General features: G+C 56.4%; 1 protein-coding gene across 1 annotated transcript; it reads right to left on the reverse strand.

Moving 5' to 3' along the window:
* Window positions 1–1,684: 1,684 nt before the first annotated feature.
* On the reverse strand, window positions 1,685–13,990 carry EFNB1 (ephrin B1). Its single transcript, XM_061409844.1, has 5 exons — window positions 13,073–13,990; window positions 4,873–5,150; window positions 4,033–4,125; window positions 3,693–3,821; window positions 1,685–3,540 (listed from the first exon to the last, which is right to left on the reverse strand). The coding sequence occupies exons 1-5, from the start codon at window positions 13,198–13,200 to the stop codon at window positions 3,128–3,130; spliced, it is 1,041 nt and encodes a 346-aa protein (XP_061265828.1). The 5' UTR covers window positions 13,201–13,990; the 3' UTR covers window positions 1,685–3,127.
* Window positions 13,991–15,143: the final 1,153 nt, after the last annotated feature.

A 15,143-nucleotide genomic window follows, 5' to 3' on the forward strand; every position in this document is an offset into this window, starting at 1 on the left:
GTGCATTTTTTTTCAGTGGCAGGCATTGTCCAGGTGAAGGACACTCTGCCACAAAGGGCTACTGAGTGGTACTGTGTGGCCGGCAAAGCACAAACATGGAGTTCAGACCAACAGCAGCCTCGGCTCCCAGGCCAGAGCAAGTGACAGCAGATGTCACAAACCTTCTAGGCTGTTGGAGAAGTTGCCCCAAACTTTGCTTTGCCCTCTCCAAGAGATTTTACTTCACATTCCCCACAGCTACTTCCAACAGGCCCCCAGAAACTCGATCCCCCACTGAGACAGTGGGGGCAGCCGGTGTCCCAGGCTGGGTGGTGAGCCACCCAAGGACACTCAGTTGGTGATGTGTGGGAAGGGCCCTACCCAATTCAGATCCCCCTCAGTTAGAGAAATCAATCTGGCCTAAACCAGCCTTGGGTAGAGACCCCTGGCCCAGGCAGGGGCCCTGCTCTGGGCAGGCAGTCAAGCAGCAGAGGCCCCATCTGATCCAGGCACTTCCTTTGGTTAATGAGAAACCAAATAAACAGCCTCTGCCCCAGCTGGCTTCAGGAGCACCCCAGCCGGGCCCAGCCCTGCCTGCTCCAGCCAGCTTCCCTCCCCTTCACCATGCAGGTCCCGTGATTCTCCTCCCCTAGCCTTCTCTGTGCGCTTCCCACTTCCCTCACAGCCCTGCCTACTCCTTGGCTGGTGTGCTGGGGCTTCCTGCTCTGGATCACTAACTAACCCTCCCCTTCCTTCCTCCTCCTCCTTTCCTCTAGTTCCTTCTTACCCATTTTTAGCTGCTGGGATCCCACTTGTTCTCCTCTCCTGATATCTGTCTCAGCCATCTCGATAGCTAATCCCCTACTAAGAAGACTGTGGGCTGCTCCAGGCCCTGCCAGCCTGAGTCTCTGCTGTGGGACTGAGGCCAAACCCTATTCAGGGTGCTCACTTCACTCTCAGACCCTCAGCCTGTGGGAGGGAGACTGGGTACTCAGGGCTTTAACTGTCAGCCAGAAGCCCCCGAGTATGCCATGCTGAGAACTCTGGTGTGCAAGAGAAAGAAGGCTCTTCTGGCTAAGAAGCGAACTGGGATGCCTAAAGCAGCCTGGTTACACAGTGGGCCAAAGCTGAGGCCCAGCTCTTCGGAAGTTATTTCCATCCACCTCCAGGTGTCTTGCGGCAGGGCAGGGCTGGGCCTGTCAGCAGGTTCCAGATCTAGCCCCAGCCAGGTGGTGGCAGTACTTGCGGACACACCCAGGTCCCCATGGGAACAGCCCCTCCCCCATCTACTCTCTCTAGCTGAACCTAATGCCAGACTGGGCAGATGCCCGTGGCCTATGCCACAGTGATGACAGGATGGAGAGGGGGATATATGGTCACAGTATCTAGCAGAACAAGAGGGCAGAGGAATCTGTGATGAGGAAGGGCACAGAACACTTGCAGCATCTCGCTCCACTAGGATAGTCACCATCTTCCCACACCTGCCCAGATCACCAGCGTTTTGGTCAGGTGAAAATCATACACACACACACACACACACACACACAACTCAATCACTCTCTGTGTCTCATTCATATATTCACTCATACACTCACACTTCATTCCCCAAACATCACGACATCATTTTACACCCATTTCTCCATGTGGTTTTTTTTTTTTTTTTTTTTTTAGTTCTCATTTTTTTCTAAGAAAAAAGCAACAAGAAAATAATTCAGAGTTTATACAAAACATCTTTACATTATTTTTTTCCAAAAAGACTAGTATTTACACAAATGGCAATAGAAACAAAAACAAAAAAACCCTTTTGACTGCCACCTGGAAGGGGCTGGCTGTCCTGCTCCCTCTCCCACCTGGCTCTGGAGTGGGCAGCTGGCCAGGAGGCAGTGTGGAGGTGGATGGTGGAAGGCCCAGCTCCTTCCATGGCCACTCTGGGAGCGCCTGCAAGGCGCTTGCAAGTGGCAATCTGTTAGCAGCCGTGCTGGCAAGGAGCCGGGGTCAAAGTGCACGGCGTGCTGGCTAAGCCCTGGGCAAGCCTCTTCCTCTTTCCAAGCCCCAGACCAAGACTGGGGGGCTAGTGGGAGCTGGGTTAGGGGGACACCCACCTGTGATAGAGCCCAGAAAAGGAGCAGGCCACCTGGCCTTATACCCGCTTAGTTCTCCACCCTGGGCTTCTGTTTCCCCACCAGGCCAAGGATGCCAAAGGTGAGGGGAGAACAGGGCAGAGGGGAGAGGGGGGAACTCCCAGCTCTGCAGGGCAAATAGCCACCTGGGCACCTCACCTCCCTCCACCCCCCATGAGGTCATCTGCCTGCAGCAGCTCTCCTGTTCCCCAGGCAACAGCCAATTAAGACGTTAATTACCGTGAGAGTGAGGGAGGCAGGAGATGCCCAAGAATCCCACAAGGAAGGGATTTTTTTTTTTTTTTTTTTTTGGTGGAAGGGTGGCAGCCACTACCCCATTGCCAAGATCAGCACTGTAGAAGTAGGGTCAGTGGGGGAGGGTGAGACACCTTGCCCAGTGACACTCTTGTCTTCCCTCATGGGCAAGAACAGCCCTGGCCTGCCTCCCACCATGCACCCCCCGCAAAAAAAAATGTCAAGGAGTTTACAAAAGAAGTGCCATCCTATGCTTCCTGGCTGGTCACAACCTGCCCCAGGCCCCTGATACTGGGGTAGGCCAGGCTCAGAAAACCTGGGGAGGGGCTGCCTTTTCCATTTTTCTTAAAAAAAAAAAAAAAAAACAGATGAAAATGAGTTGACAGCTAAAAAATGAACACAAAACATTAAAAACAGTGATGATAGCGGACAAGCAGTCCTGGGAAGGGAGAAAGGGGGCGAAGTGGGGCAGGGCCAGGGGGGCATCTCCCTGCCTGCTGTCCATCAGCGTCCGACCCTGCCCTCCAAGAAGGGGCACCCCCGCAGAGCCCAGAGGCCTGGCCAGAGGGGGAAGGCACAAGAGCATGGGGGCTGGGGGCACAAGCACCCCCCTCCAAAGCCCAGAGGGTGCAGCAAAAGGGGGATTATAAAAGCCAAGAAACTACAAAACTAAATACAAAGGTGGGCACAGCTGGCAAAGGGAGGGGTGTAGGTGAGGAAGGGGAGGTGCAGTCCCGGCTGACTGTCCCTCAGGACCGAGGCTGCTCAGGCCCTCAGACCTTGTAGTAGATGTTCGCTGGGCTCTGGGGCGGCATCTCCTGGACGATGTAGACGGGGTGCCCGTAGTCCCCACTCACCTTCTCATAGTGGGGGCAGTAGTTGTTCTCTGTAGTCCGTAAGGGGATGATGATGTCGCTGGGCTCGGTGCCCGCAGTGCCACTGCCCGCCTTGGGACTGGCCAGGGTGCTGAGTGAGAGGGCGGGCGCCCGCTGCTGTGTGTGCTTGCGGTGCCGCTTGCGCAGCTTCAGTAGCAGGATGGTCAGGAAGATGATGATGAGTAGGAAGATGACGCAGCCAGCGCCCACAGCTGCAAACAACGCCACCTTGGAGTTGAAGAAGCTGTCGGGGTCCCCGCTACTGCCTCCATTCCCACCAGAGCCACTTTTCTCATCCTGGTTCACAGTCTCTGTGGATGGGGGAGGGAGGGGAGAAAGGTCAGCCAGGGGTTGCAGGGATACATGGCAGATTCTGGGCTATGCCCTGCCTTCCTTCAGAGCTAGTGCCTGAACAGGCAGCCAAGCAATGGCTTCTGCCCTCTGAAAACTCCCATACGCTCACCATGCTTGCCGTCAGAGTCACCCATGGAACTCCGACCACCAGGGGCCTGCGTGGCCATCTTGATAGTGTTGTCTGCCTCCTTGCTGGGCCGGCTGGTAGTCAGCTGCTCGGGTGTCACAGCATTGGGGTCTGGAGGTGGGGAGAGGGCAAGTAAGCCAGGAAACTCCGGAAGCACAGGTGCCTTGGTTATGTAGTACCTCCCAGCCAAGAATGGTCCAGATGTTGGACCTGATATTCTATCCCTGCTGCCCCCTCTGCCACTACTCTCCACGCCCCCACACCCAATCAGGAGCATCTGTTGCAGAAGCCCAGCTGGGGACCCCTTGGCCTGGATGCTCACCTTGCCCAACCTTCATGACGATCTTCATGGTGCGTGTGCGGCACACACCTCCCTCCCGGTTCTCCAGTCCCTCCAGACTCCCATTGGATGTAGCTGCAGCAAGAGGCCAGAGCAGTCAGAGGGAGGAGGGGTCTGCCAGCATTACCTAGAAGCCCTAGAGATGCCTGAGTCCATAAGAATAGAACTGGGAACTTGGGAGTTACAAGCAATCCCACCCACCTGTGAACCTTTCTACTTCTCTCCCACTAGGAAGAGTCCAGGACCTAGCCCCTCCCATGAAGATGCTGCTCCTCTATCATGACCAGGCCTTGGCCCTTCTTTCTTAGTTGAAACTATGTGCGTCTCCTCACTGGGTAATGTGGCTCAGAGGCCAAGCAATTAGAACTCGCAAGGTAAGGGAGGCTTCTCTACAGACTGGAAAGAATCCTAGATTGGAGGTCAGGAGAACTAGATTGGAGACCCAATCCTCTCTCTCCCTGTGTGATCTAGAGCAAGAAGCCCCTTCACCTCTTGGGGCCTCAGTTTCCCATAAAGAGAAAGGCTGAAGGTCTGCCAATTCTGCCATTCCCAAGATTAGATCTTAGGTGGGCAAAGAAAATAAGAGACAGAGCACCACGGACTGGAGTCCTCTCCCAACTCTTAAGAGCCAGGGCGAGCTGGCAGCAGACCCCATGGTAATTGTTGGGGCCAGAATTCCAATACCAGGCTAGGAGGAGAGCATGTCAATCCTCAAAGGGACTGGATCAGGCTGGGCCTGAAATGTGTGTAGTCTCCTTGTACTACTCAGAAGCTCCCACCACTACAGGACAAGACAGAAACACACGGTGGGTAGGGACTCACAGGTAATATAGTAATCATGGTGCTTCTTGAACTCCAGGCCCATGTAGTTGGGGCTGAATTCCTGGAACTTGATGGTGAAGCGGATTTCCTGCTCTGGCCTATTGCATGTGACTAGCACATTGGGGTCAAGCACAGTGCTACAGGCCGCTGCCTGCTCAGGCCGCACCAGATACAGCTTGTAGTACTCATAGGGCCGCCCAGCTTCTGCTCGGGGGCAGATGATGTCCAGCTTGTCTCCAATCTTTGGGTAAATCACCAGCCCCTTCCCACTCAGGAACCTGCCCAAAAAGAAAGAGAGATGGTTAGCCTCAGGGTTGGGGGTCTCCGGCCATTCCCAGAACCAGGCGAGCAGACAGTGAGGACCAGGCTAGGCCCATTGGGTGGAGATGGAGAGGACAGACATTCTGTTCCTTCAACCTTATGCTGTGGGTGGGGAAAGAGAACCACACTGCCAACAGGGCGTGGAAGGGGTGGCCCATGGGCAAGGCTGCCAGCCTTTGACTGTTCGGCAGGGTAGGGCACTACCTAGCTGGGAGAGCCCTTTGTCCTAATGTGGTATTTCCGCAGGGGGCTGACGTGGCAGATGGGCTGGGCACCAAGGTGTCGGGTTTGGGCTGCCTGGAGGTGGTGGCCCTGTCCTCCTCTCACCCCCAACACACTCACATTCCTTCATAGCCACTGCTACCAGCTCCTCAGCACACACACATGTGTATGCACTTATGTGCACAGAACACAGAAACACACACAGAACAAGCCCACACATGCCCTAGAAACCAGCCCCGCAGCTCCCAGTCAATGGCTGGGGGAGCACAACCTATCTAAGACCCATGTCTTCTCCCCAATTCGTGCTAATCTTGGGCATGATAAGGAGATAGGAACAGACCTTGCCTAGAGCCAAGGGATAATGGGCACAGTCTCCAGCCAGGTAAAGCTCCACACAGCTCTCTCCACTCCCCACTCCAACTGCCTGGCATTCTACCAGGACTCATCCCACCCCCATAATGCAAGAGCCCAAATGCCCAAATCTGACCAGTCTCACTGCTAGGAAGAACAGAGAAAGGGGAGAAGAGTCCCAAGCAAGAATGACAGATCATATAGGACAGGGCCCCAAGAACCTTGCTCACCCGCCTTTTATTGACCACACAGACACACACACACACACACACACACACACACATACACACACACATTCACTGACTCTGCTCCCAATCCTGAGAGAAAATGGATAAATGCCTCCTGAGCCAGGTCCATCTTCTGATCCAGAAGGCCAGGCACTGGGAAATAGCAAGGGGATGGCAGCTGCCTGGGGTCACTGATTCATATCATCCTGTCCTTGCCTAAGCACACACTAAATTCTCTCAGCCATTTCTGAGCCTGGGAAATGTAGGAGAAAGAAGACATGCTTTGGAATCAGACAGACAGTGGCCCTTACAAGCTCTGCGACCTTGCATGAGCTGCCTGATCTCCCTAAGCTTCTGTGTCCTCACTTATAAACTGGGAGTGGTAAGAGTCCCACCTCTAAGGATGGTGGAGGGGAGACATGATGGCATGTACAGAGTACACAGTTGGCACTCAACCATTTGACTCCTGCTTAGAAATAGTCTGGTCTGCCAAGAGGCAGGAAACCAGACACTAACACCAAGGACCTATGAGCCCAGTCTTGTTTCTTGGGTGGGAAAGAGGAAAAGATGATACAGCTCCATCCATAAGGACTTTACTGTCTCGTGTGGGTCGGAAAAATAAATGGCTCATGTGGTAGCAATGGACAGCACCAGGCTATCTGGAGGCTATATGCAAGGATGGTGGCTCAAAAAGCGAGGGCTGGAAGCGGAGAGAGAAAGGAGACAGCTCATCCGACAGGATAGTCAGAAATGGTCCCATAGATCGCTTCTTGGCCTTTTAGCTAAGATGAAGTGTAGAAATGGTCCCACAGAAAGAGTAGGATGAAAGCAGGTCCCAGGGGAGGAATAAGAAGTCAACACTCAGCAATAATAGACAGCAGTGGCTGGGACACAAAATCTAGGCCGGGGATTGTACCAGTGATGGGTAGAGAAGAGCAGAAGAGGCGGAACAGCTCAGCTGGGGTCAGACTGAAAGGCAAGGGTTACAACAATCAGTGTGGGTTTCATCCAGTTGGGGACAGACTCTCCAGCAGGAAGGGCAATGAAGAGCTGAAAGTAGTGCTTCAGCAGAATGAAGTTGATAGTGGAAAAACATGGTCCCACTCCCCAAGGACCCATTCCACAGCAGGGACTACACGGGAGCTCAGTATCCTCACCTGATGGAGGGAAATGAGATCCAAGGAGGTAAAGGAACTAGACCAAGCAGATGAAGTAGATGAAGAACAGCAGCCCTCTCTCCATGTCCAGGGAGGCTCCACTAAGCTGGAATCTGCCATCCTGCTGTGCAGGAGGGTAAAAGTCACAACGAGAAGGTCTCCCCACTTAGTACCTGGCTTTACCAAACTCCAGAGGGCCAGCAAGGAAGCAGGCATGGGATGGAGGCCCACACAAACATTTGAGAGAAAACACCTCCAACTCCATACACCACAAAAAGCCAAGAAGTTTCACCAAAGCCTTCATAATTCCCAAGGCATTTTTCACTTTATAATCCTCATACTGGTTCCAGCCAGGCAGTAGGATTAGACAACTTCTAACAACTAGAAGGAACCTTTGAGAGCCACTGAGTCCAAGCTGAGTCCAAGCCTATGAGAGTGAAGCCTGACGTCAGGTAATACGCTAGTCATCCTCTACAGCAGGGACCCTGCAGGTCTCCCTTTATATCCACAAGGAGTAGGGGCTGAGAGGAAGAGGATGAGAGTGCCTAGTTAAACTGTTTACCCCCCAGTTTTCAAAAACTAGCACTCCCTTCATCATCAAACCAAGCTTTTATGTCTGGGGCCACCCCCAGACAAAGCCCTTTTCTGGAAAGTAAGGGGATTGACATGGCCCAGCAGGAAGCCTGCAGCAGGTCACCATGGTAACCCCTGAGGCCTTCCCTCCTTAGCCTCTGATAGCCCCTGGGACCCCAGAGAGCCACCCCAGAGAGTAGAAGGACTTTTGGGAGGTGGCCTGAGCATTCAGGCTCCTATCTGTGGCCTGCCTCTTCCCCTCCAACTTAACCCAAGTCTCTTCCCCTCCACCTTAACCCAAGTCTCTTCCCCAGGCTGCCTACTGAGCTTAAAGAATTCTAGAAGGGGAGAAGCCTGAGGGTCTGGCACAGTAGTCAGTACTGGTCAGAGGCCAACTACCCCCCTGCTTCTTTGTCCAGCTAAGCCCCTATTCACCCAAAAACCAACAATCAACAGCAGGGAGAGTTTTGGATCTGTGGGGGTTGTGTCTAGAAACCTGCCCACATTCCACCAGCTCTACATTTCTGTCCCTCTCACCCTTCCCTCAGGCCCTAGGAACTTGTGGTCAGAGACTGCCCAAAAGGACAAGTCCGGTCCTAGGCCACGCCACCACAGGTTTGGTAGAAGACTCTAGCCACAGCTTTGATTTAGTGACTTCGGAACCCCCAAGGGTGGCAGGACCAGTGGAGGACAGACCCCAAGCCAGAGCTCAAGTCTACACTCATTCCAGCAAGGGTGGAGAGTCCCCAAATTAAAGGCTCCTCTTTCACTCCCCCAGCTCCACCCAGCCCCCGAGGCAGCAGGAGCAGGCCTGGCGTGTCCCAGCAGTGCCCGCCCAGGCGTGGGTGGGCAGGAACAGCAGCTGGGTCCTGGCACACACACAGTGCTGTCAGAGGCAGGGAAGCCAGGACAGCCCCAGAGGAAGCCACCCCTCACACACACACCTACACTAAACCATGCCTCCCCTCTGCCCCACCTGGCCAACACTAGGGCCCACTGGAGGCTCAACAGCCCCTTCCTTGTTGTCTGCTTTCTGTGGGGTCCCTAAAAGGCAGGGAGACTCCTGGCCCAGAGAGGAACCAAGGGGGCTGTTTAGAGCTCAGGACGAAGTGTACCAGGCATGGAGCTGGCTGCCTCTAGATCATCCCGAGCAGCTTGCCCTCAGATAGTGGCCTAGGAAAGTCAAATGAGGAAGCTGGAGCTCTGATCATCCCACGTGGGCAGGGCCTGAGTCACAAGGACAGATGCACATACACCTGTGAAGTGAGAGGGGAAGCCGGCGGCTAGACCAGCGCCTCTTCCCAAACCCTGTCTCTCCCATATCCCAAGGCAGCAGGATGGTGTGGAAAGAACAGCACAAGGCGGCTCTCCCCGCTAGGAGCTGAGTGACTTGAAACAAGTCACTTTCCTTTTCTGGGCAAATGCCTCCTCATCTGCAAAACAGGGGCAATTCTAACTTCCCAGGGCTATTGGGAACATCCAATGAGCTCACAAATGAAGATGCTTTGGAAGTAGCAAGGTACTGCCCAACTGTTAGCACACCAAATACCATTTAGAAGAAGCTGAAGAAGCTTACTACACTCCTGGCTGCAGCGCCCCTACCCAAAATGACTACCATGAAAATCCACCCAGGAGGGGCTGCCACAGAGCCCAGGGCCATTAACCCCCAATATGGCTGGTGAGCATCCCCCTACTTCAACTCCCCTAATAATCATAGGGTGGATCCTCCCCCTAAACCTACTGTTCCCATGGCAACCAGCAGCCTCCTGGCTGGCCTACCCGCTCCATAACCCCAATACCAAAAAACAGTGATGCACAGTAGTATCCAGGGCCCACCCATCCCCACCCACCACAGTTGCTGAGGCAGTGGAGAGCCTGAGAGGAGAAAGGGAACCCTAGATTCAGCTCCTGGCCCAGCCTCACCAGGCCCTTCTTGCCCTGGACTGAATGCCTGGGGTTGGGGGAGGGAGGGAGGGGAACAGGGAACTTTAGGAGCTGCTGGGTTCCCATTGCTTTCAGGCCCCCACCTGTGGCCAATCAGCCACAGAGTAAGAGGTCAGGTCCCTAGCCGCCCCGGAAAGGGGGCCCCCTGAGCTGGCCTCCCCAGGACTGTGAGCTGGAACAGCTGTGAGGGGGCTGGGACCAACACTTTGGCTTACAGCAGGCAAGGCTGGGTTGGGGTCTGCAGCTGCCCCCACCCATGCTGGATGGAGTCAAGGGTCCTGGATGCCAAGCTGAAACCCCCACCCCCACCCCTTGCAGGGAAGGTGTAATATGATCTCAGGCACATTCCCACTCCCTGGAGGTGGGGGAACCTGAGTGGGGGGCAGGAAAGGGTCAGAACGGGACTGAGAGACTGAACTGCAGCAGCTGGACTTGGCTGAGGACTCAAGTATGAGGCCTGCCGGCTGCCCCAAGCTCTCAGGGGAGGAGGCTGGAGGAGGGGGCTGCCCTGGGACCTTCCATCACAGCCCCCTACCCCCACCGATCCAAGCACGCTCACGCACTCTGGTTCCTCCCAACCTCTAGCGGGCCCAGACCCATTTTCTCACACTGCACTCACTGGGCAAATCTGACAAGAGGGGCCAAGGAGACAGATGCTCTTGCCACCAGAGACTATCACCCTGGAAGGCCCCAGCACCAATTGGGGTAAGATGCTGAGAGTCTGGAGTCAGCCCTTCCAGCTCCCTTCTTCTGGTCAGAGCTGGGGCTCCCTGTACCCTGGAACCTGGAAACATACCCCCAGCCCCACCACTTCTTTATTTTGATTTTTTTCCCAAGGAGGAAGCAATTAAGCAGGGTTTATAGGCACTGGGAGATTTTTTTGGGGGGAGGGGGTTGCCAGCTCCTGACAGGACTGAGGAGAGAAACCAAAAGCCGGGAGGAAGAGGGGAGGGAAGAGAGAAAATGAGCCTGTGAGGGAGAGCACGGGCATGTGCGAGAAACAAAAGGACTTGAGAAAAAGAGGCAGAGAGTGACTAAGAGTGAGAGGGAGTGTGAGAAAGAGGGAGAGCCGGGCAAGTCGAGCTGGAGAGGGGAGGTGAACGCGGCTCACACAGGGTGTAAGAGGGCGAACCAACAAGGGCCTGAGAGGGAGAAGTCAGGCGGGAGGCAAAGAGGGAGACACGGACAGAAAGAGACTGTTGATTTGAAAGACTGTGGGAGCTCAAGGCTTGGGCGCGGTGGCAGAGGCAGCCCCCAGAGCTCAGAGTGAAGCTGAGGGCAGTGCCTTCCTCTTGTCCTCCTGCACCCCGCCCCCCGCAACCCGTGCCAACACACACAGACAGGCTGCATTCCAGACCCCGGAGTATAGACGGAACATGGATTGGGGGGCCATAGGGGCACCAGGATCAGTCCCCCACTGTTCCTAGAATCTGCTCAATTACAGGATGGAATTCGTGCAGGTCCTACTGAGGCCCCAGCCACCACCCCCACCACCCCCAGGATGCCTGCCCTCAGCCTGAAGTGGATCTGGGAGGGGGGCAGATCTCAAAAATCTGTAAACTGGTCCAGAGCACTCAAGGCTCAAAACACAAAAAGGGTGAAGCTCAGGGAGATCTTGTTTCTCCCAGTTCCCACCCCCCACACTCTGCAGGAGGGCTTCCTTCCAGCTGTGGAGCAGCCTGCTATCTCTGGTTAGAGACCCGAGAGAGCAATTAGGTCACTCCCATGAGCCCCTGTGATGGGCTACCCCAGGCGGATTTCAGCTCTCCACACTCAAGAGAGAGCATTTCCAGCCTCCACCTTCACAGGAGAGAACTGGGAGCTTCACAACATTTCTCCTTGGGCTGAGCAGCCCCAGGGCCCAAGACCATTTTGAGTCCCTGCTGTTAGCAGAGCACTGTGTCCAGTTTGGCTTCTGAGTAAAGAAGAAATTCTTGTCAATCCTTTTCCTTGTACCCTGACCCTGGTTTAGACATCCCACTAACCGATAAATAGGACCGTACCTTAACTCAAGGAGAAGTAAAGAAGCTGCCCTCTTCCACTCCAGGGCTCAGAGATGCACCGCCCCTGGAACCTAAGAGGCCAAGGCAGGCAGGAGCTCGAGAAGTTAGCGGGAGCCCGGAGAGTGGACAGAAAGAGATTCCAGATATAGGAATCATACAGATAGGGCAGGCCTAGGGCCCCCAGTTTCCCACTAAGTGAGGTGTCCGCACACTGCTGGGCCCTCCAGAAAACAGGAAGGAAAAGCAATTTTGACCCTGGGTTCCAACCTAAGTCCTGGATGCCAAAAGAGAAAAAGGTCCAGAGGTCACTGCACAACCCAGCGACTCCCCATTAACAGCCAGAAACCATTGAGCCACCGCCCTGAAAGGTGTGTGGTTGGGGTTGAGGGGGGGGGGGCGCAGGTTGGGCGAGGATTATGAAGGGGAAGGAGAATAGAGAAAAGAAAGGATCTCCTCTACATAACTGCCTCCCCAACCCCTTTGGGAAAGCTAAGCTCAACTCCCCAATCTGAGGGACGGGGAAGATGGGGAGGAGCAATGGGACCAGCCTGGGCAGGAATCTTTCATTTGCCACCCACCTCCCTCGCCAGCTCGGCCGCCACACTCCACCCCGGCCAGCCCTGGAAGCTCTGCTGTCGGCTCCATTGGACCCCCGACGGGCGATGGATCGAACCCACCCCTCCTCCAACAAAACCCATTTCCCACTCCGCCTCTCTCCACCCGCCGCCTTTGTGAGCCTGGGAGCGGCGCCCGCCCTTCCACGGCCCAGCAGGGAGAAAGGTGGCGGGGGGGGGGGGGGGGGTGGGCGCGAGGGCTGGAAAAGGCAGCAAAACGAAAAGCTAGGGAGGCGAAATGGGAAGAAAGAAATGAAAATGGGAGAAGCCCGAATCAGGATACAGGCACTGCCACCCGCCCCAAGCGCGAAGTCCCGCGCTGTGGTCCCTTCACTGCTTAAACAAACGGGGAACCCGTGTTCTGGCCTCTTCCCCTGCCCAGGTCAAGCTCGCCCCCACTCCCCAACTCCGCCAGCGGCTCTCCGCGAAAACCGCCACGTTCCCAGGGGCCCTAAAGGGGGCTGCTTTCTCTCCCCTACCCAGCTCTCTGGTGCGCTCTAGAGCGCTCCGACTCCCAGCTCTGCCCGGCGCGACAATCTCGACTTGATTTGGGACTTGCGGAGGAGAGAGCCGAGAAGCCGAGGGGTCACAATCCAGCCAAGTGCCCCCACCCAACCCCGCCGCACCCTTCCCCGCCCGTCCGCAGGGAAACACACTCGAAAAAGCCAGAGACAAAATAGGGCGCCGCTCCTCCTCTGAACACCTTCCCACAGGCGCTCGGGGGCGCGCGGCCTTACCCCGAAGGAGTGCCTCCCACCCTCAGGGACCAGAAGAGATAAGTTACTCACTTGGGGTTGAGAGAGCTCCAGGACACGGGCTCCAGATTCTTGGCCAGCGGCGTGGCGAGCCGGCATAGCGCCAACACGACCATCGCGACAAGCCACTTGCCGAGCCAACGCTGGCCAGGACGGGCCATCTTCCCGGGGGCAGGCTGCACTTCGGGATCCCCTGGCACCTCCTCAGCAAAGCTGGCCTCGCCTTCCCGTGCCGCGCTGCGCTCCGAACCTCTCAGGCGCCCATCCTCCGCAGCCACCGGCCCTGAAGTGCTCCCCTCCCGCCGGCTTTGGTGTCGCTCTTCTCCGCCCCGCCGGCCAGGAGGACTCACTGGGCAGCCGCCCGCAACTCCGGCATGAGCTGCGGCCTCCGAGGGCTCGCTCCCCTGGCCTCTCTACCACACGAAGCGCGACGGGGGCTCTGCCCCCCACCGGAGGATCCCCTCCGATTCCGCTCGGCTCCCCGAGACTGTTTGGGACTGCGTGCCCTCTCCCCGACGGGGTCTCCCCGCTGGGGACTTGGTGGCCGCCCCGACGCCTCAACCGTCCTGGAATCGGCACCCCTGGGAAGAAGTGGGAGTCTCCCCACCACACAAGCTCGGTCCGGGTGCTCCCGACCGGGCCGTCCTTGCACGGGCTCCGTTCCTCCAGGCCACACTGGAACTCCGGGCTGGGCGCCCCCCGACAGCTTCGACTTCAGCGCGGGCCCCACTTAGTGTATTTAGAAGAGCGGGGAAACGCTGCCGAGCAAGCCAGTCCCATCAGTTTGCGCCTCTGAAGCCTAGGCGTTTGGCCTGGCAGCCCAGTCGCCGAGTCCTAGCTTCCCGGCGACTGCGCCCGAGGGTCTGCGTTCAGTGCGAGGCTCACACACCTCCCACTGCTGTCCAGCACGCATAGACTCCCTCCGCAGCCGCTGAGCTGTCTACTCCCCTGCTCAGGCGTACGCAAGGCCAACCCTACTCGTTTTAGCCAATAGCAAGCTCCGTTACGGGGTCCTTGCCCCGCACCACGCCCCTAGAAGAGGAAGGGGGCGGGGTTTCGGGAACTCTTAAGGACGCCGCACTCTCGATGGCACCAATCTGAGTGTGCGGCTCGTGCGGTTAGGGATGGGTCCCGCCTAGTCCTGTTCTCAGAGCGCTCTGCCCGTGGGAAGTTGGCGTTCCTCTAGAGTTGTTGGCCTGCTCTGCTCCCTGCGCGCCTGTTCAACACTCCGGCCCACTGCCCTGGGCCAGACAGGTCCTGTCACGAGTATCCCGGGAAAGTACTGCCATTCTTGTTACACACGCGAGCCCTGAAGTTTTTGCTCCATGCCCACCACTGTGGCAAAGATAACTTGTTTACTGCCTGTCCCTTCTCTCGCAGGACTCTGGTAGGCTTTCCTCCTTTCACCTTCGCAGTGCAGTGTCCACTTGCACATGGACCCGGAGTCCTGAACAGACAAATGGATATCGGTGGGTGGTGGAATCTCAGAGGGGTCAAGGAGGGGAAAGAGGAGGGTGGGGGAGAATTTCTTCGCCCCTGGGGACTAGGCCTTGGAATCTCAACTTTGCAGAAGAGCCTTGTGGGACACCAGGGGCCCAGATTTCGAGTCTTGTCCTGTCTGAAGGTATGGGCAAGGCCCCGAGATAGGCCAGAGGGAATGAGAGGGCACCTCGATAAAGAATGACGCAAAGAGGAAAGGTTATAGGGCAGAAGCACCTTTAGAAAATGCAAAAGCAGATGCCCTGGCCCTAGCACACCAGACTCCAGCGCCTCCCGGCCTCGCCATCTGGGTCTTTGTCTCCCAGCCAGGGCCTGTTCTCCCCGCCCCTCCTCGGTTCTTTGCTTATAACTTTGGCTCAATCCCATAGCTCAGACCCTCCAGGTCCGACCCACTCTCCCTGTCGGACCTCAACAGATGTACCCACATGCTAATGTCTCCCTCTACTGGACTTTTATAACACTGCCGGCGCCTGGGACCGACTGAGAGTGCCCATTCCAACAGGAGCGTGGCACACACGAGCCTGGCACACGCGCTCGAGCACAAGACCCAGGACAGGGGTAGTGGCCTTGGCTAGAACCGCGGTCCCCTATGGGGAGGAAGACA

This window comes from Bos javanicus, chromosome X (assembly GCF_032452875.1).
Source record: "Bos javanicus breed banteng chromosome X, ARS-OSU_banteng_1.0, whole genome shotgun sequence".
Classification (NCBI taxonomy): domain Eukaryota; kingdom Metazoa; phylum Chordata; class Mammalia; order Artiodactyla; family Bovidae; genus Bos; species Bos javanicus.